Raw genomic sequence first — 20,822 nt, forward strand, 5'->3', positions numbered from 1 at the left:
AAGAGATAGGAATCATTCACATCATCAGGTGAAGAGGAGGGGAATAAAAGGGGGGCAGGGCACGAGGGAGACACCTGACTGATGCTTACCCTCATCCACGTCGTCGTTGGACATGATGGCGACGCACTTCTCCCACACCACGCGAATGTCAGCCCGATAGCGGTCACAGGCCCAGAGGAACATAGGCAGCAGGATGGACTGGGCAATGGAGCACCACAGCACACACAACACCATCCAGTTGTAGGAGCGCTCGAACTTCAGACTGGCAAAGCTCACCACCTGCACCGTGTGTCGGCAACAAGGTAAGAAAAAAACAAACGCACATCAGTTCTAAGGTGAGGTGGGATAAAAACGAACATTAGCAATAACTGAATGACCTGGACAAAATAAAGCAGGACCAACAATCGACACTGGAGAAATTGAAACAGATCGTGGTAGTTCTGTGACTTCTCTGGTCACACTAACCACACACACATGTGTGTAGTTTAGAAAACTAAGTATCAATACATTTGGAATCATCCCTTGTACTCTTAGAAATCAGCTAGAAAAGTACGATACCACGCTTTTGAACTTAAGAGATTCTCTCTTTCACTTCTGTGAATTTATAACAGCCTTTTAAGCAAGACACCATTAAATTATTGATGAACTTAACTGCGAGTGCACTTGAAAGGGTAATGATGTATCTTCTACTCCATATACTCTGAGTGTTGGTGCTGCAATGCAATGATCTCTACATTTTTGATCTCAGGTTTCAACAATTCAATTTTTGCTTTGTTCTACTAAAACATCTACTAAAAAGGTGCTGTACAAAGAAAAGATAAAAAATATTCCATTTGCCCTTTTTACTTCTATCATACTACAGATAACATATGTCATTTAAAAATGTTTTTTGTTTTTTTAAAACCGTAAGAACTTTTCACTTCTTCCTCCTCAATATTTCTAGTCTAAGGCCTGACAACTGAACACAAGTATACACGTTCATTTGTGTGTTACAGCTTTCCATGCATTTAAATAGCTCATTACATCAAGTCATAAAGATGGCTAGCAGCGGTTTGTTTCTGTCACTGCTGTGAAAATATGATCTTTCCTTTCTACAATATGCACACACACACACACACACACACACACAGACAGAGACATAATAGGATGTCGTCGTAAGAGTAATAATACGCCTTTGTCTTTGCACAGAAACTCTTTCATCTACTTTCAGCTTCATGAAGCAACACAATGCAGTTTCTTCTGTGATCCTGAATTTCACATTTGGATAAAATGGCCGGCTGTTGTTAAACCTCACAAATGTGACTCACGCACTCAAATGAATCAACACACAGTGTAAGAACAGCAGACTGGTCGAAGAAACAATGACATTTATGCTGCTCATTTCGTTCACATCACACTGACTTTCACAAAATCTTTTCCCAGTGCTCTGACTCTTTCTGAACCACAAACAGCAGCTGCAGTGCCTCAAGACCAGTGAGCTCATCTGTGCTGAGTAATTACTCTCACCTGCAAGGATTTAATAATGAAGTTTATTCATTCACTGCACCTTAATTCGCATCCTGTTGTAGTCGAAACTATGACTTGCTAAGAAAACAAAGTTCTCTGCTCTAGAGCTGTGACACTGGCTACGGAGAGAAACGCAGTGGTGACTGTGGAAGCAAAAACACACAAACAGAAATGTATTTATTTATTAAAGAGACTTTTTGTCTGCTTCAGCTAGGGAGGGCTTTGTAATATTTCATCTCTTAGTGGGGGAGATTTTTATTTGATTTTATTTCTACAGGAGTTATAGGCTTAATTATGATCACATTAAGAAAGAAACCCCCCAAAAAACCATGCTATTTTCATAGGAAGTTCTTCCCTGAGAGAATTCAAACATATACAGCAAAAAGTGAGCATTTAAATATAGAAAATGAAGTTCTCCTGTTTCCTTGCAACAAGACAGTGTATCATTGTGATATAACTCATCGCCAAAAACTAGACGATTTCTTTCGAAATAACCAAGGATGTCCTGACCAGCTATTCAGTATCTGCTGATATCACATCCTGGTCTGATCCTTGATAACAGAGCTGCAAAGTACACAAAAGGCCACTGCCAGTAAATAAATAACATGCCTGACTGAAGTTTAGAGAGAAAGAAGCAGGAAAAAAGAACAGACGACTGCTGTGAGGCTGCAAGTACTGCTATTAGAGAAAAGAGGGAGGGGGAGGGAGGGAGGGCAGGTCTGCAGCTAAACCATTGTTGTGTTTGTGCACAACATGATTTGAAACTGCGACCAAAATGCTGATGTTTGTTAAACACGTGTTTTGATAGCAGAGCATTTACGTTTGTATTCTGTACAGACACTGAGGAGACTACTGTTACAGTGACATTCACTTGGTTGCTTTTTGGCTGTGTTTGTGTGTGTGTGTGTGTGTGTGTGTGTGTGCGCGCACCAGGCAGAGAGGACAGAGTGGAGTGGATTAAAATGAGGTATTGTTTTATCAAACACAGGTAATATGAAATCAATGTCACTATGAGTCTGACCCAAATACAGCTCTTCTACACTCTACAGTTCCAGAGCTGCATGAAGGACCTGCCTAGTCGCCGACAGCCGGCGTAAGTGTCGAGAACTGCAGCTGGACTAAAAGATCAGGGAGAGGTGAAAGGGGCGAGTACGATCTCTGACCTGTTTCAAAAATACTTGAGATCGGGATCTGGACATCCCTAAAAACATCTGTCTGTCTGTCAATCACACATCTGTAGAACGGTTTGCTGGACAGGCTTCACACTTTGCAGAAGACTTACTAAGGGCACCAGTGTGTGCAGTGTCTATTTTGACATTGCTTATATAAGAAATGCAAATGCACAGAAATATGACAGATATATTACTATATTACCTCCCCCTCTTACACAGCGCCTCCCACTCATTTATTTGTCCACAAAACAAACATAAATACTCAAGAAAACAGGCATATATTTGAATGGGCACTACACTAGTAACCATTAATGCCCAAAACTAATTCCCTCCTGGTTAGTAATGGATGGAATCTTCCTTCAAGTTCAGCAAGCAATACAATAAGAAACTATTATCTCACAGTGTGCTTCAGATGTCAACAGTAAAGACTTGTGTAGTTTCTGTGTGGCCCGCCTGAGGTGTACAACTCTTAACTAAAAAAAAATGTTTTAATAAAACAATCACTAGTAACAGATGGCTTATACAAATCATTATAGAACCAAGGCACTTTGAATATGAAGCTGATATTTCATATCATCATAACAGAAAACACGTTTTTCTTGTTCAAATGTAAGACATTAAGCTGCGATTTCCCGGGGCTTAAACACGAGCAGAGGCTCTGTGCATTGACGAAAACAGTCCAATTTCTCTGATGATGGGATGATGACTTGGATGCATCACAAACTGTGAGCCTGAGGCTTTCTACTGGCTGTCAAGTCGGCACAAACAAAACCAAAGAGCTAACTTGTTAAAAAATGAATGAGAACTTGAGGGTAGAATTTTAAAACCAAGTGGTGATTCGTTTCAGCAGGAAGTCGAGCAACGCGCAACTGGGACAAACGTAAGGCACCCACACATACTGTGTCACAGACTGGGACGAGGGAGACATATTCGTCTTTGTATCACTCTCAGCGCTGTTATTATTGTAGCTATCATTCGCCGCCTCCTCCTCCATCAGATACACTCCACAGACTGTATATATATATATAAAGACGCACATACTTTACCACCCATACTCAATTAGTCTGACCCACTTACATGAGCAGAAGCACTTGAGTTCATGTAAATAATAAAACAGCATGGTATTGTCCAGGACTAGGAGCTGTGGTGGATAATTCCACCCACTGCTCTTTTTCGCCTTCATTTTTAATTTTTACCCCAATGAACTCTGTTTTGTCTCTCTCTCTCTCTCTCTCTCTCTCTCCACTGATGATTACATTCAGCATACAGGTCTCCCACCCTCTGAACAAGAGGTTACAGGCCTGACCTCACTGTACGCTTGTGAGTGTGGCTGTTTTCTAAGAAGAGGCAACACACCAGTTTACAGAGAGAGTCATATCTCAAATACTGTACACCCAAGTTTTCCTAGTGAAGCAGGAGAGAGGAAAAAAAAACATCAGCTCATTTAACACAATCATAATAACACAAGCTGTGTGTGTATGGTCTGTAGTTTATCATAGAATGTGTGTTGCTGCTTGCAGCTCAGCACACAGGTGTGTTCCTGTGGAAACAGATGGTAGGAAACATTTTTGTAGAAAAAAAATAACAGGCAAAAATAGTCTTTTGTTTTCAAACAGCCCAGAGATTTTTGAAAGCTCAGCTGATCTTGTAAAATGGCGAAACCATACCAACATACCCCTTTATTTAAAGTCTGTGGACCTAGGTGTCAGCAGATTCACACTGGAACACTCCCATAGTAGTAGTTGGAGAATAATCATTCATTCATTCAAATTTGAGGTAGTGGCTTTTGGACAAACAGTCAACTCACCAGTATGGGGAAGCCAGTCAGGAAGTCGTAGATGAAGACGATGCCACTGATCAGGTAAGTGATCTGCAGGGACGTCTTGAGAGGCTCCGACCCATCAATGGATGATCTGCGTTTGCCCTGGGCATCCTCCACAACTATGGTGGGGACATTGAACTTGTTCTTGTCGGCATTGTGACCTGCCTGAATGGAGAAGGTCTGGAAAAGCGCAATGCCAATGCAGATCACACCCATGGCCACGCTGCCGCCAATCAGCAGCAGAAAGCACACGCCAAAGCCCAGGCCAATCTCTTTCACGATGAATTTGCAGTCAGAGGTGTAAAAGCGGTGGTTGGTGTCATGCCAGCCCACAGCTGGAAGTGTGGACAAGATGAAGGAGACCATCCAGATGCCCATAACTGTGTGCACTGCCTGCTTCTTGGTGTTACTCAACCTGAAACAGAAACAGATCTGCTGTCACAATTATGATTAAAACATTGTTTTTTGCCTCTTACAACCTGTCAACGTTGACCCTTGTTACTGGTGGAAGTGTATGGACACGATATTGTTGACGAACACACACTGTTAAGGTGCTTGATCTACTAATATTGAGGTGAAAGTATGTTTATGTAGAAGTAAAAATTAAGTTAAATACTTGTTTAAAGGTTGTTTTATAAGCAGACAGACTAGAAATAAGAGCTGTTTATCAGCAGAAAGAACAATCGAACAAGATATGGCAATTTAATAGACATGTGACAAAATAATAGATGTGTAAAAAAAACAACCCACACAGTCATCACAGAGATGAACTGGAGTAGAATGGAGGGAAATCAATGCTTTGCTGATGGCAAAAGATTGCTTTCCATAAACGTCAGTCTATTTGTCATCCAGGTCTATTTCAGTTTGAGGAGATTTCTATTTCCTCTCACCTCCAAGTCATTTTTACAGTCGAGCAATTTGCTGAATGTGTCTGTGTCCTCTGGCAGCGTGGCTTCTTTGCAAGGTTTGCAACAGTGGGAAAAAAAAAGAAAAAAGAAAAAAAAGGCAAGCACTGACTGGTGTTCTCATTTCCAAAATGTAATTAAAGTCTGCACTATCCTTCCAGTGACGGCTTACTTGAGGTAAGTGAGCTGTCCAAGGTATCGGCAATGAAATACATTTTGTCTTGTGGACGTAGTCACAAGTCACTTAAGTCTAGGTCATAATAATAATAATAATAACAATAATCATAATAATAAAGGACATGTAGATAGAGTGCTAGAATGCTCACATACATGTACTTTCCCTGTTTCATTAGCGAGGAAGCCCAGTCTGTCTTCCTGGAGAAAACCAGAGTGTCACCTTTTCTCATTTTCCAAAATGTCATGGAACTACTCGTGTATTGGCTTATATGCACTAACACAATAAGACGACGGCAGCGGCAGCAGCAGCGGCAGCAGCAGCAGCAGCAGCAGCAGCCTCTACCTTTGCACTATGGCTTTGTGAGAACACAAGTGGGCCTTGTCGTCAGTGTGAGTAATAATGCCAGCCTCTCCTGAATGTGCCTGGGGTACGTATGATGGCGAGGTTACGTCACCAGGCTGCTTGAATCTATTACCAGAGAAAGAGCGTTGCAAGGGAAAATGGTCCTAAGAGATAGCTAGCGCGGGGTGATGAGAACAGCTGCCCAAGTACAAGGTAGGAATTCATAATGAGGCCTTTCGCTGTGCGTTAATGTCAGAGGAAAAAGGCAGCCATGCAAGCTCAGCAAGGCAAATGTGGAGCAATTTAAATGAAAGATGAAGAGCGATTACACAGCGCAACACCTGAGCTATCGCTGTATGCCATTATTGTTGAACGTGACTGGAAATCAAGCTTCAAGAGGGAGGTCCATGTTTCCAGACAGGAGATGAGACAATTTAAGTGGAATGAGTGAGAGAACAGACGAGGGAGATACGAGCATCAGTGTATCACCTGGTATCTCTGTGCGAGCATTAACCACTAGTGACAGCTGTACGAGCGATACACATAGTACGATGGAGCTTGTATTTTAAAGGAAGTTTGCACATCTTATTTGAATGTGTGCTTATCTGCACCGAGCTGTGAAATTGGCCAAGCTGATTGTAGGCTGAGCATCTGCAGGCCTGATGCCACAGGAAGTACAATCACAACTTTTTTCAGTGGTGAAGGAAGAGGGAGGCAATAGAAAATTGATTCTCACCACATGCACCACAGCATCAGTTCCTGTATCATTTCAATAACCCACACAGTAGCTTGTTAGTATTCAGCATTTATGAACAGAGATTTCATATGTGCTCAACTTGTAGTATTAACAGTATTTTGCCCTCTAAATACATTTGTCTGAAAATCACTGTCTGATGACCAGAGGTAGATACACAATCACAACTTGTATCTTGTAACTATCTTTATCGTGAATTGTCTGACAAGCGTTGGGTCTTATTGGAGCAAAGTTGATGACTGGTCATTGATAATCATCAGCACATCAGTCTTGTTGAAGCAGGTTTTATACACGTGGAACTGAATAAAGACCGAATGGAATCAAACTCTTGTTTTTGCCAAAGGAAGCAGCAATGTCGCTCAGAACATCTGATTTCATGTGAGCAGCAGATGTCTCGGGAGTCTAACGTGACAGAAATGGTGTTACTGCAGCAGCTGAATGTTGATGTGATGTGAACCTGATCCATATGATTATTCAGAGCTACTTCGTGATGTCAGCAAAGTCTGGGCGAGGTCTGAGTGTGGGTTTTCCGTGGTGTTACCTCTAACCGCTGCAACCAGCAGGGGAGAAATGAACCTTGTGCCAAAACAAAGGTCAACAGGTGAACAAGTGACATTCATCTGAACAGTAGTCACATCCCCCTTTATTTTCATAAATTCTACTTCAGAGTAATTCATTTTGCTAAAGAACTGTGTTTGAACTTCAGTATGTCAGTGTATTCACGGTATCCTTTTGATTAACACGTCAAATGAAAACATATGAAAAACAGAAAATACCAAGTGCCTGTGATGGGAAGTGTCGAGGCATGGTAAAGCGTTAGCTCCCTTGAATAACAACACAAAACCAATTCTCTCACTTTACTCCTGGTATCGAGCCATGGTGATAATCCACAGATCACACTGACTACAGTTTTCACGCTGATTATTTCTTCAGTGAAATGAAACTGATGTCAAGTTTTGGTTTAATGTGATAGAATCACGAACTGAATAATAAATAAAAACAGATCGATTAGCATTATGCAGCTCTGATTTATAACACAGAAAGAAACTACTGCAGGTGTTTCCAAAGTAACTAGTCCCTGCATTAAACATCATATTAATAGTATTAAACTAAACATGGCTTGTGGGACATAAAAGAGGATGAATTTCAACTCATTTAGATGCCCAAATATTTCCATGTTAATGTATTACACTGAAAGTAAGTGTCATCATCAAGCTACTTGATATTACGTTGGAAATAACATGGTATTAATGTAATATTATGCCCTTATTTACCCATAGACTGTATATAGAAATTGACAAACTCTTTTGGTTTGAAAAGTTAAGGCCTAGGAGTAGGACTGAAGTGGCAGCTAGCCACTAGGGGGCGACTCCGTTGGTTGCAAAAAACTGAATTGAATGGAAATCCATGAGAAAATAAGTCTACTTCTCACTTGATTTATAACTCCAGTCAACAGAGAGTTAATGGTCTCAATCACTAGTTTCTGGGTCTTCTTCAAAAGAGAAGGATGCCAGTTAAATACATTTGCATTAATTATGTTCCCATTTAGAGGAGAATAGATGATAAAGCTTAGAACATATAAGTGTACACCAGTGTGATTGATAGCTGGTATTATCCAGTAGGTGTTTGGTTGCAGGAGATGCAAAAACTATCATGTCTCTGGTCAAATAGCAAATATTCACAGGGTTCACAGCTTCACAACAATAATCTATGTCATTACAACACTATTACCACTTTTTTACTAAGATATATCCTGGGAGATGGTATAACCGTAATATAACATTATTAATTATTACTATTACTGATTAAAATACTGTTGTTAAGGAACTGTAATGTAAAGTTGTATGTCTCCTGCAATAATACCTGGCAATATGTTAGAAGAATTCAGACACACACAGGACAGACAGAGAATCTTACCTGTAGTTTACAGGCCAGCGTACCATCCACATGCGGTGATAAGAGAGTGAGGTAACGGAGAAGCAGGTGACTAAAGTGAGCGTGTAGAAGGTGGAGACAAACACCTTACACAGACCCTCGTTCCAATCGTAGTTGGAGTGATGGCGGCGCAGCGTTATGACACAGTACATGGTGATGGGGATGGCCATGTTAAGGATGTGCGTGCCCGCCAGCGTGCAGATGAGAAACTCCAGCGGCTTCCACTTCTTCTGCTTGGCACTGACGCTGAGGATGCTCCAAGTGTTGGCCAGGATGGACACGCCCGAGCAGACCAGCCAAGCCAGCGTGTTGGCGTTGATGACATCATCCTTCATGGTGGTTATCTCATCCACCATGTTGTAGTGGGGCGGGGTGGAGCCTCGGGAGACTTGGAGGAACTGTTGGCGAGAGCAGGAACACACAAGGAGAAGGAGGAGGTGGTGACGGGCAGGAGGGGATGCAGGGCATTGGGCAGGGCAGGCATCCTATCTGGGTGGGTGTGCACTCTCCATGGGTCGGGCACAGTGGGAACAGAATATAGCAGTGGTGTGACACAGTGGGACGTTAGAGGGGGAGGACAGCAGAGCCAGGCCACTTCCTTTGTAAGCCTGAGGCTGGGAGAGAGGGAGAGAAAAAAGGAGGGACACAGTGATCAGAGAGTGAATGAGGATGCAAGGAAAATTACATTCAGTCAGTCCAATTCAAAATAATCCGTAATCGACCATCATTTCTCATCCCGAAGGATTAATAGGGTTACATTAATCACAGCAGTTAACTGTTGCTGTTAATACTGACAGACATCCGTATAATGTGGTTAATACTGAACAGTAATATGGGAGAAAATGGCATTAAGCAATTTGCCATTTTATAGAATTAAATGTCCAAACTGCTCTGATGTGGGAGCTGTGAAGGAGCTGTGACTCCTGAGCAGAGACAGGATGGGAATTAAAATAGAAAGAAATGTTGTAATGTTTAACCAGTGTTCATCAAACACCAAGCACATTTATCGAGTAGTTGATCGAAATAGAAAATTGAGTGGCACACATTTTAATAATGAATAAACATTGTAAGTCATTTGTACAACAAAATTAAAAGGAGTAGTATTTCATGATTCATTGTCGGCTGCTTTATCCTCCACATGAGGGTCACAGGGGGGCGCTGCTGCCAATCCCAGCTGACACAGGGCAAAACCCTGGACAGGTCATCGCAGGACAAACAGAGAAAATCAAACATTCACTCTCTCATTCACGGTCAATTTAGAGTGTCCAATTTACCTCTGTGTATTTTTGGACTATGGGAGGAAACTGGAGAAAACCCACACATACACACGGAGAACTCCATACAGACTGGACTGGATTGTGAACTCAGGTCTTTTTACTGTAAGGCAGCAGTGCTAGCCACTACTCCGCCATGTGACCCTGTGTTTTATATCATTGTAAATCAAATATCTTTCTGAGTTTGCACCAATGTACAGTTCATACACTACATAAATAATCCTGATGATAAATAATAATCGATATCCAAATAGTTAGAATAGTTCTGTTTCGCAATCCTACTAATGGAGTTGTTTTTGTTTTTGTCGGCTGACACTGTTAAAGAGATTTTGAGTTAGCTTGACAGGAATGATGTCACAGCCGTTTGTGATGATGATTTCGGGCATGGACTTCACTTTATTGCACAGTGTTTCTGTGTTTTTTTGGTTTGTATCAAGGCAGAGGCTCTTCTTAAAATGCTCACTTAACAAAACACAATCGTATGCAGTGTTATCACCAACAGTTTTGTAGCACACGTTTAAAAACAAAGCTCGTAGCTTTCATTTTAGTGAGGACTTAATGGTCATTATTGCTCAATTATATTCCAGTTTCGTGGAAATTAGATGATGGAGCATGATGAGTATGAGTGGAAACCAATGGGAATGACACTTGGTTTTCTCACTGTGGTGGGAAACATGCTTGGCACAGCTGGAGCATGGCGTCACAGCCATTTCCTGGCTTTTGGCTTGTCCAAACACTGACATGCTGGGGGCAGGACCTCAGAGAAGGGACGGCGGAAATGATAACAGCTAAACATCGGACAGCCAATCATATTCAGTTCTGCTGATGCAGGAGCTTTCAAGGATCCTCTGGTCCTGTTGTGGAACCAAGCAAGTCCAATTAACCTTAACCTTAAGTAACACCTTAAATACGAACTGATCCAGAAAAAATGGCACAGTTGGTCAGGAATTAAATTATGGCATTACATCAACACACCTACTGCTGAAATAATGTTAAAATAAGCTGCAGCTAAACCTGACTAACCCGATCTATTACACTAGGCTTAAGGTAAAAAAAAAAACAAAAAAAACAAACAAAAAACAGCAGACTTTGACTGATTGTCCATGAAAATTTAGTTTACAAGAAATCACATTTACAAAAAGATAATTAAGCAAGATCACCAAAGAAAACAAAGTGTTTTACAAAAGTGTTATCACACCCTAAAATCACATAAAAACACGTTACAGCAGGCTGGGATATTAAAAGAACAGGAATCCCTATGGTAGTTTCCACAGTTTGTCTTCTGACTGTAAGATGACAACAACAGTGTCACACTGTGACTGAAACATGCAGCAAATCTATTTTTCCTTTTAGAAGCAAAAAAGACTTAAGAAAGTTAGCATCAGACAATAAAAATACAGGTCAAGTATTAAGACTTAGGTAGTTGCGTTTTGTTTGAGAAGCGTCTGTGTGACCTTCAAACACAAGGAGTTCCACACCTTTTTAGGTCTTGTACAGAGAGGGTAAATCACTGGCTCCATCACAGCTTGTTCCATAATTGGTTAAATCACATTTTCACCTCTCAGTTTATTAATGCACTGCTCCTCACCATCTTCCACTCAGTGGGAATATACTTTACTGTGTCGCCTTTAGCCTTTTTTTTTTAAAGCAAACACGGCATGTCTTCAGGTAACTGATGAATTTGCTAATCTGCTCATTTTCTGATCCACATGTTACTGAAGCTACAAACCATAAGGGCTTATAAGCATCAGCACATGACTGTAAGGTTGTGACAGGAGTCACTCAGTGATATCTCTGTGAGCGCATTGTTAAACTCATCGTACCCACGACTGCACTGTTTTGGTGCACAGCCACTGCACTTTAAACCAGTGTATACATCATAAATATAAACAAATGTGTGTTGCACTCGTTTCAATGGTTGCTGATTAGACCTATCAGCTCCACAATAACCTCTCTGTGTTTTTCAGACAGATGGAGGCAGCAGCAACATGGTGTTAGTAGAGCGAGACGGCTGCAAACAGTCTGGAGTATGAGTGAAAACGCCCACAACAACCTTCAGGTAAAAAGAAAACAAAGGTCAGGTGACCAAGTCTGATTGTACTTCTTGACAGTGCCGGTTTTTAGAAGAAGGATGCAGCATAGACCAAACAGATGGAGGATTTAAACACATGTAAAATGAACTTCACTAACAGACAGGGAACAAGAATTAAAAGCTTTGCACCACAACTGGTTTTAAAGCTTCATCTAATGAACAGATGTCTTAGTTTGACATCTAAGTTCAAGGTAATTATACCATATCTTATCAATCGGTTTACAAATGTTCACTGTTTATATTCCGGTTCTGTTATCATTCACTAGGCTGTCAGAAATTCACTGTCTGTGATAAGGTGCTATTGATTTTAGCTTATTGTAACCCTTTCATGGGATTAACCAAAAACAAGCACTGTATACATGACAGAGAACACAACAGTTCCCACTTGTGTCTGTAATTCACCATTATAGGCAGAAATCTGTGAATTAAAAAAAGCTTGGGTGACCTGAGGCTGAAGAGGGAAAATTTCAATTACATACAAACGATATCAGCAGGGTCTAACAAGGTCAGTCCAGCATGTTTATAAGCACTAGGAATAGCTGGATATAATGTCCTTTTTTGGCATTGATTAAAAACTCACCTCTGTTCCTGAAAATTATATATTCCAAAGCTTTTCCAAAGTGTCATCAATGTAACACCTATGCCAATGGAAATTTGCCCCATCACTATCCCCACCTCCCATTTTTGTGCATCAGTGGCTTCAATGTGAAAAAGAATACACACTCAGTAGGTTTACATGCACAGTTTAATCCAGCTAAGGCCGTAATTTAACTAAAACAGGCGAACAGACAACTCGCCGAGCCCGAGTATACATGCGGAGGAGAAAATTGATAAAATACACATTAAAAAACTACAACGTGAACTGAGAGAAAACATAAAAATGGTGTGAAGCGCCGCCTGCGCACTAACAAATAATTATGTGCAGTTACAGTCATAAGCTGGAGGTTGTAGCGCTGGTTGACTGATGACCGATGAGTTTCATCACCACAGTGGATCTAACAGCTTGATCACCCACAATCCCCTGGGCCTGCAGGCCAAATCTGTCCACGTCACGGGGGAAATCAGCACCGACGATTACACACAAGCAGGACAGACTTTTGCTTTAACATCAAGATATTGAGTGTTAATAGTGTTGCACAGATTCACCGAGGTGTTGATACAAGGAAGATCAGAAACTAGGAACACGCCACACCTATTTAATAATGACGCCTTTTACACCTCCCCGCTGTTTACGTCCAAATATGAAGAGCCGCTTTAGAGCAAGGTCCTATCAATAATTCACATCTTGAACTGATGAAATTCCATGGAGCAATTAACCTTTGGTGTAATGAGCGGTAAATGATTTCTGAGACTCAAACAAAGAGACTTTGTTCAAACGAATAAAGTACTCGTACATGTTTAATTTGCAAATGATATTGATAAGGCATTTGTGTGGCAAAGGTTCAGCCTTGCAAATGCAACATTCAGTAATAATAGCAATAAGAGTGTGCCACCAACATTTTGCTAAGGTATTTAGAAAAGAAGTGCCTGCTCGAATCTATAAGTAGTGAAAAAAACCATGAGTAAACTGCAGAACATATTGGTCAGCACAGAAATGACTCCTGATCTTAGGTATGTTTTACAATCTTATTCAATGTTGTTTTTCAGGAAAGATTAGACAACATTGCTGTTTTTTTATTTTTTATTTCTATGCAGAGAGTAAGTCTTCTCCTGAATGATTGACTTATCACTTTAAACATTTGCACTTACTGAAAAGGTTTTTCATTCTTCACCTTAAACTATAATCAGTGGAGACACAGAGATGAACAGACAAGTGTGTCTGAACAGATTTTGGCATCGGGGCAAAAGGATCTAAGGCCCAGATGGACGTGGAATCAAACCAATAATTACAGAGAAACCTGTTCCAAGAATCACAATACAACCGTGTTCACTCAGCACACTGTCGGTCAGAGTGTGTTGGGTGTGGAACCCCGTGTGTGTGAGCCGATTGAAATCTGACCACTTCTCTCAGCTTCAAACTGGCAGAAGTTGGAGTAGACGTTGGGAGTAAACGTCTGTTTGAAAGCTCTCTGCTGCATGGAGTCTTACTGCAGCCACTCAGCCCTAGAGCTGTCACAGAGGTAAATACTCTGCCCCAAGAGGCAGCATAGCTTTTCCCCAGAGCACAACCTAGGTCTTTAATTTTTACGTCACAGGTACTTATCCATGACAGCTGTTTTACTGGGACAGTTGAGTCAGCAGGTATGCTTTTTGCACTGGCACCTGGCTTCACTTTTACAGTTATAAACACTCCCAGTGCCCAGTGTTTAGACAGTCCTGGCTGATTTTTGTCCGGGAAATGTCAGGGCAGGCTATTCCCCTGCTCCACTTTAAAGAAATGAAATCTATTACATCACTGCTGCTAATGCTTTTGTTCTTCTTCACTCTAATAGTTTAGTTATGTTGACCGATCTTTAAAGAGGCCATAGCATGGTCCTATCTCATTTCTATGTGAGATATGGAGGTGTACTTACAAACATGAAGTCGTTTTCATGGTCAAAAACGTCCTAGTCGCTACAAACGAGCCGATGTAAATGTCCCATCACTGACGCTCTCGTCAGCCACGCTGTTTCAGACCAAAACCACACACGCAGAACACGGACTGTCTTGTGATTGGCCAGCCAACGAGAGCTTTCCCCACTGTCCTGTGATTGGCCAGTTACCTGGAAGTGACGTAATTGGCACGTCAGCTCTCAGACCCGCAGCTCCCCCTCTGGAAAGGCAGATGCACCGCTAGCAATTATCAAAACATTGAGTAATGCCGTCCGGAGTCTGACCCAGAGTCAGAAGACACTGTGACAAGTGAAAGACTGCTGCAGGACGCCTGTAGCTTAGATAACAATGTGGTTACCGAGATGATAAACACACATGCAAATGAAACACGAGCATAGCGTGTAGCTTAGCGTGTAGCCGGCTATCGCTAATGCTAAACGACAAAACAAGCACACAAAGACAGTTTTACGGTTTGTAAAAATTGTAATATACGTATTGTTGGCACTGCTCCTTCCTTTAGGTGAAGTTTGGTGCTGTGTCCTTCTTTATATTGCTACTTTGAACCATAGAAGAAGAAGAACTACTCTCATTGTAGCCGCTGAGCATATCGGTTGTACGGAGCTCAGCAGCTACAACGAGAGTAGTTCTTCTTCTTCTACAGTTGAAAGTACGTCACCGGATGTGCCCGGACTCTAGTGCCCGGACTAGGAGGCGCTGCTGTTTAGAGGAGTGGTGAAATTCGCCAGTGACTTAACTAGTCAACGGAAGTGCCGTTCCGCTTCGTAGAGCTCAGGAAAACAATCAAACCCTGCGCTCTCAGCAGTGCTTGAACTGATTGTTACGGACTTTTATGGCTTCATAAACGAGGTAATGACGCAGATACACACAGAAATGCAGCGTTAATTGGCACGTCCGGGCTATGTCCTCTTTAATATTACTGTCTGTTAATGTTCTTTAATCCTGGACACACTATAAACAAACCTGATCCACAGATTATTATCAGCAACTTTCTGGTCCTCATTTACCAGGTGATTGTTATTCAGGCCCATGATCACAGGTAGAAAGAGCTCCCAAGTATTTAGCCTCACAACAGGAAAGGCCACATTTCTTTACAGCTTATAGTCTCTGAATCCTTGATGCCAGTGTTGTGTGAAAAGTCGAAGCCTCCAGTGAACAAACAGCAAGACATTTTGAATGTATATATACTTGCATACTCATAGATTAAGTCCTTTAAAGTGTTTTTCTTTCCTCTCTAGGGTTCACCACAGCGGATGACCCGCATATTTCATTTGTCAGAGATTTTTATGCCTGGATGCACTGGATGCCACTCCTATCCTGGATGTGCCCCTCCAGTTACAATCCAAGTGCCCTTTTCACTTGGCCATGGGCAGCCCCACAGTCCTTAAAATAATGAGGTCCTTAAAAACAGTGGTACAGTCTTAGGTTTTGTACCAAAGGAACACTGAGCCGAGGAGATGATTTACCAGAGGCTCTTCTCTAATTTTACAGTGAGGTTATTAAGGTTATTATTCAAAATGTGCAGGCAATTAGCCTCCTGGCAACAGTAAATGGGTAATAAAGAAATAAAACAGCTAATTAACAGTAGTTAAGGTGAAGCAAATGGTCTGCGATAGGGGAAGAAGCAAAAATTTACAGACAATGTTAGACTTAAAACACCTGCCTCTCCTCTGGTCATTCATAAAGTTAATCATATAATTAAATACTGATTATATTATAAGACATGGTATTATTATAGCAATATAGCTCTGTATTACTATGATTGCTGATGTGCAGATTATCATCTGTCATATTATGGATTCAGCCAGTGTAAAGTATCACCCACACAGTGCCGGTGGAGAGCTCTCCTCTCCTTCAACTCCTGAGCGATCGCTGTGCCCTTCAGAGGCCAAAACACAATCAGTCTTCCTCATAGCCAGTAAGTGCTCATTATTAAGTTATTGGTTACCAGAATCCCAGAGAGGTTCACTCCTGCATGACAAACAATCAGCACCATCTGCTTAAACCCAGTGTGCTTAAAAAAGACTGTGGTTACAGTGAGAATAGACAAGGCATGGGCCAAACGTTAACGTATCAAAGACAACTTATGTCTGTTTCCTCCAAGTGGTACAGTTTGGTTCAGTTGTTTCCACTGTCTAATGCTGAGAAGGGCACCAACGTACATGAGCCATACCATCCCAGGTACCAGCGGTGTGCACAGGGGGGCTTCCCCCCTATGAAGCCGTAATGGAGTGCCTAAAGACGAGTGGTAAAAACATGAGGAAGTGCCCTACTGGCTGCCCTCCAAAGCAAAATATACATTTGAAAAACTGAACTGAAGGAGTGATGCAGTGCCCTTTAAGATGGCCTTGCAACTTTGTTTCCTATGGGTGCCCTTCCAACCAATCAGGCTGCTGTTATGAAGTTCCCTACTGTCCCTACATGACAGTGTCCCAAAGGACGTCCTTAGAAGAAAGGGCATTCAGTGCTGGATAGAAAACTGCTCATCTCAGTGACAGAAAGTGATGCTGTGCTGTAAAGGATGTCCTTTTATAGGTAAACACAGGTGTGTGCGAATGTGGGAAATGATAAGGTAGTGGTGCCTGACCCACCAGTGCACAGTAGGTGCCCTTTTTTTATTTCCGCCCCTGCCCTTCCAAATGTCTGTGCACGCCACTGCCAAGTACAGATTCCAATGAGACGGGGGTTTGTTTTGTAACCACAAGACCACATTTTTTTTTTTATGACAGTAACAAACAGAGGAATCCTCAAATCAGGCTGCTGTAGAAATACGACAACTCAAAATGGCAGCAAGCAAGGCCCTGTGACTAAAGGTCATACGACAGGCTTATACTTAGGCACCCGAAACCAGACTGATTATAAAGCAATTACACCCGTATAGAAACACACATACGAGTAGTGTACTCAATATCTGCCAATACATCTTCCTAAATGTTAGCGCACTGCACCTTTAAGTCATGCTGGGAAAATCCAAAAGTATCAGAAATGGTAATTACAGTATAATGAACATATAATTGAATTTCCTTTGTCAAGATTCTTTCAAGTCAGCTGCTTTCTGTTAATAATATAATTATCAGTCAAGCAATCGCAGTCAGAGGTGAGGAGTGCCCACTATCACTCCCTGTGGTACTCCAATAATCTACATTTGACCGAGCAGGTTTTAGTTATCCCGTGTCCAGTGTCGACATTTTCATCCTGCCTGTAGCGCGTGATGATCTTCCCTCAGTCAGTAACTCTGCTTAGTTGCTTTCATTTCTAGCACTCGTACTCAAGGACTGAGACAACAATAACATGTTGGGAGCAAAAGCCTCTTCCCTTTAATCACAGTAATTTCTCCAACCACAGGACAGGGGCCTTATTTTTGAAAGTTTGCTCATGCACAGAAGAAGGCGTCCGTCTCTCTCTGCGCTAAATTTGACATTTACAAAAAACAAACTTGTCTAGGAAACGTGAAGTCCTTCATGGAAACGCTGACCAACGTGTACGCACGTAAACGGCAGAGAGGTGAGACTGTGACTTCAGTGGCAGAAGAATGAATAACCAGAAACTGTTATGACTGATAACAAGATATTGTTTGTGCAAAAGTATGAGACGTATTTTTATACAAACAAAGGAATACCTGCTTGCCTATTACTCCTTGAAATATGAATGTTTACACACACACCATTTAAATGCTTACGAGGTATTTGTTATTGCAAAAAAATATTAAAAAACGCTGTAATTATAAAACAATACTTGTGCTTCAGCCGAGAAGATCAGAGTCATTTTTCCATACATTATCATATTGTGCTTCAACTGATGTGTTCATGTTTTGAGTTTTATCTCATTCCTGCGTTATAGAAAGTTTTTTTTTTATTGTGAAGAATGTAACAGTGTTGAGATAATGCACTGTAAGAATCCACTTCACCAACAAGTATCTCTTATTTTCACATTGTGTGTCTTCTCTCTATGTTTTATGCTTTCTGACTACTAATAATTACCAATTTATTGTTATTTATAAAGAGAATATAGCATGTGTAAGGTTGTATAAATCAAAATGTTTACATGCATAAGCACTTTCTGTGTTTCATACATACACCAACTTTTCAGGTTAATCCTGACAAGGTTTTATAAATGAGGCCCCTGAATCCAGATTAAAGTCCATGTGCCATCTCTGTGCAGGAAAAAGTGAAACTTTATCAGCTCCAGTCATCAGAAAATAGAAAGCGCTCCATGACCTTTGCCTCTGACCTTCCTGAGAGCTAAGACGGTTTCTCTCCTGAATCAATAGCCTCCTGCTGTAGGTTCTCCATCAAAATAACAAAGTGAATGAAATGCTAGCTCTCAGATCAATGAGCCAATCAGGGCACTACTTAAAAGTGAATATCTCTTAAGAATGAAATGGCTTGTCTCCCTGTGGCCAGGTATAAAACTACTGAGTGTATATTTTATTTACTCCTCAGCCAGATGTTCTTAAAAAGAAAAAGGTTCCCATCCTCTTAAGTAAGGTACCAAAGTTCCAGAGTGTAAAAATGTGTGACGCGCAGATTGTAACAAAAGTAACAGTTAACACACCCTCTGGCTGATTTGTCCACTTTCTGTCCACTGTAGAAACATGGTGGCACAAGATGGCGGCCTCAATACTTCATGACCCCTGCCTGAATTACACATTACCAATCCTATTTTAAAGAGATTATGCGCTGATACAAACATACTTATTAGGCCTGAGACAATGTGCTTTTGCCACAATAGGATTGTATCATGATACTCGGGTATTGCAATTCAATAATATGGATAATTGGGATTTTGTTTCCCTCCTTAAACCAATGTAAAGTGTTTTTCAGCTGATGCTGGGTCATACTGTAAACGTGTCTTTAATTGTAATTTGAAAATGTCTTTTTAAACCCTGGACTGCAGATGACACTGATAAATAGAACTTGCAATACTTTTTGGAGGTAAATTGGCAACTGCTATTTTAAGCTGTTCCTGTCAATCAAGCTAGAAGCAATATCACATTCCGGGAAGAAAATTGATTTTTTTAAATTGACACACCATATTGATTTTTCTATCCCCCCCACGCCCCAAACCCCTAATGCTTGTGGGTTGTATACTCATTTTCTGCCAATTAACCCCAACTGAAATTACACATTTCATGAACGTACAGTTTTAGTTTTAAATCTGAAACTGTATAGAAATCTTTTTGAATCATCATTATTATTATTTATACTGTAATATAGGACAGAGAGGAAAGCATCAGTCAGTGATTACAACAAGGGGATGATGTCACAAAGATGCATATGCTGAGTCAGGCATGAGTCGTGCTGATGCAGCACGGAGTGACGATCACATAGCGTCAGATTAAGTATCAGATCGACTGATTAAATGCTCATCGGTTACTATCAACGAATTTGAGCTCAGTGGTACTCCGAGGATATATAAATCTTCGCCTCTGATCGACTGTTGTAGTGCTGTGTTGTTCAATGGAGCCTGTTGTACTCTTCTCTCCACAGTACACGTGAAATGAATACCATTAAGAGCCCATCCATGAGGATCAGGTTCCAGAGTGACTTTCATTTTTATCATTTTACACCGGCATGGCAGTTGAATCGAGCAAATTCTGAGAGTTGTTGTTTGCCAATCAAAGTAAGTGTAGAAAGTTCCTCTTATGTTGCTGTTCCTTTTTTTAAAAGCAAAACTAAGACCATATATTCAGATCAAACATAATTACTGTGCTGAATCTTACGTTAAAGTCCTTCCCCAGGTTTGAACATGTAGGAGAAAAGGTGAATGAGATGAGAATGAGCCACACTTTCTTCTGTATTGTCCCTATTATGCTACATTTTAAAAAAACAAACAAAAAAAACGAAAGCACATACTGAATAAAATGTCTTTTCAAAATCTATAAATGCTCTGGTGCACTGATGATGACAGAAATGAATGGTTTAAGTTAAATGTCTATAAGTTTGTTATGAACCTTTAGCTGTGAAGCCTGGAAAAAACATCAGGAAACTGTATTTGTTTAAAACGATTTGTCATTCATGTTCTACTCTGGCACTGGTCTGTATTTATTCAATAATGGTGTCCTGGAAGCCTGAGCACAAATGAACTAATAAGGTAAAAGATGTTAAAGGGTCAGAGGTCAGAAAAACAAAATGCTGTTTGATGATCCTGAGGCAAGTTTTGAGCTCAACTCACTGAGCAACCAGGTGGTCACAGAGTAAGTCGTTGAATTTTCCATCACAAGTGTAACCCTAGAGCTCTCTTCCTGTTTATGTAAAGCTACCTCCAACTAGGACTGTAGCTGGATCACTGG

The 20,822-nt window shown here is 41.0% G+C and overlaps 1 protein-coding gene across 3 annotated transcripts in view; it reads right to left on the reverse strand.

The window, feature by feature from the left end:
- Window positions 1-20,822, reverse strand: part of LOC131468690 (probable G-protein coupled receptor 153) — a 30,885-nt gene that overhangs the window by 8,308 nt on the left and 1,755 nt on the right. For all 3 annotated transcript variants that reach the window (XM_058643207.1, XM_058643205.1, XM_058643206.1), the window contains exons 2-4: window positions 8,597-9,228; window positions 4,486-4,915; window positions 90-279 (exon numbers count right to left, since the gene is read on the reverse strand). In XM_058643207.1, coding sequence (XP_058499190.1) covers window positions 90-279; window positions 4,486-4,915; window positions 8,597-8,970 — 994 coding nt within the window. In that variant the 5' untranslated portion in view covers window positions 8,971-9,228. The remainder of the gene's footprint in view (window positions 1-89; window positions 280-4,485; window positions 4,916-8,596; window positions 9,229-20,822) is intronic.

This window comes from Solea solea, chromosome 11, assembly GCF_958295425.1.
Source record: "Solea solea chromosome 11, fSolSol10.1, whole genome shotgun sequence".
In the NCBI taxonomy this organism is placed as follows: domain Eukaryota; kingdom Metazoa; phylum Chordata; class Actinopteri; order Pleuronectiformes; family Soleidae; genus Solea; species Solea solea.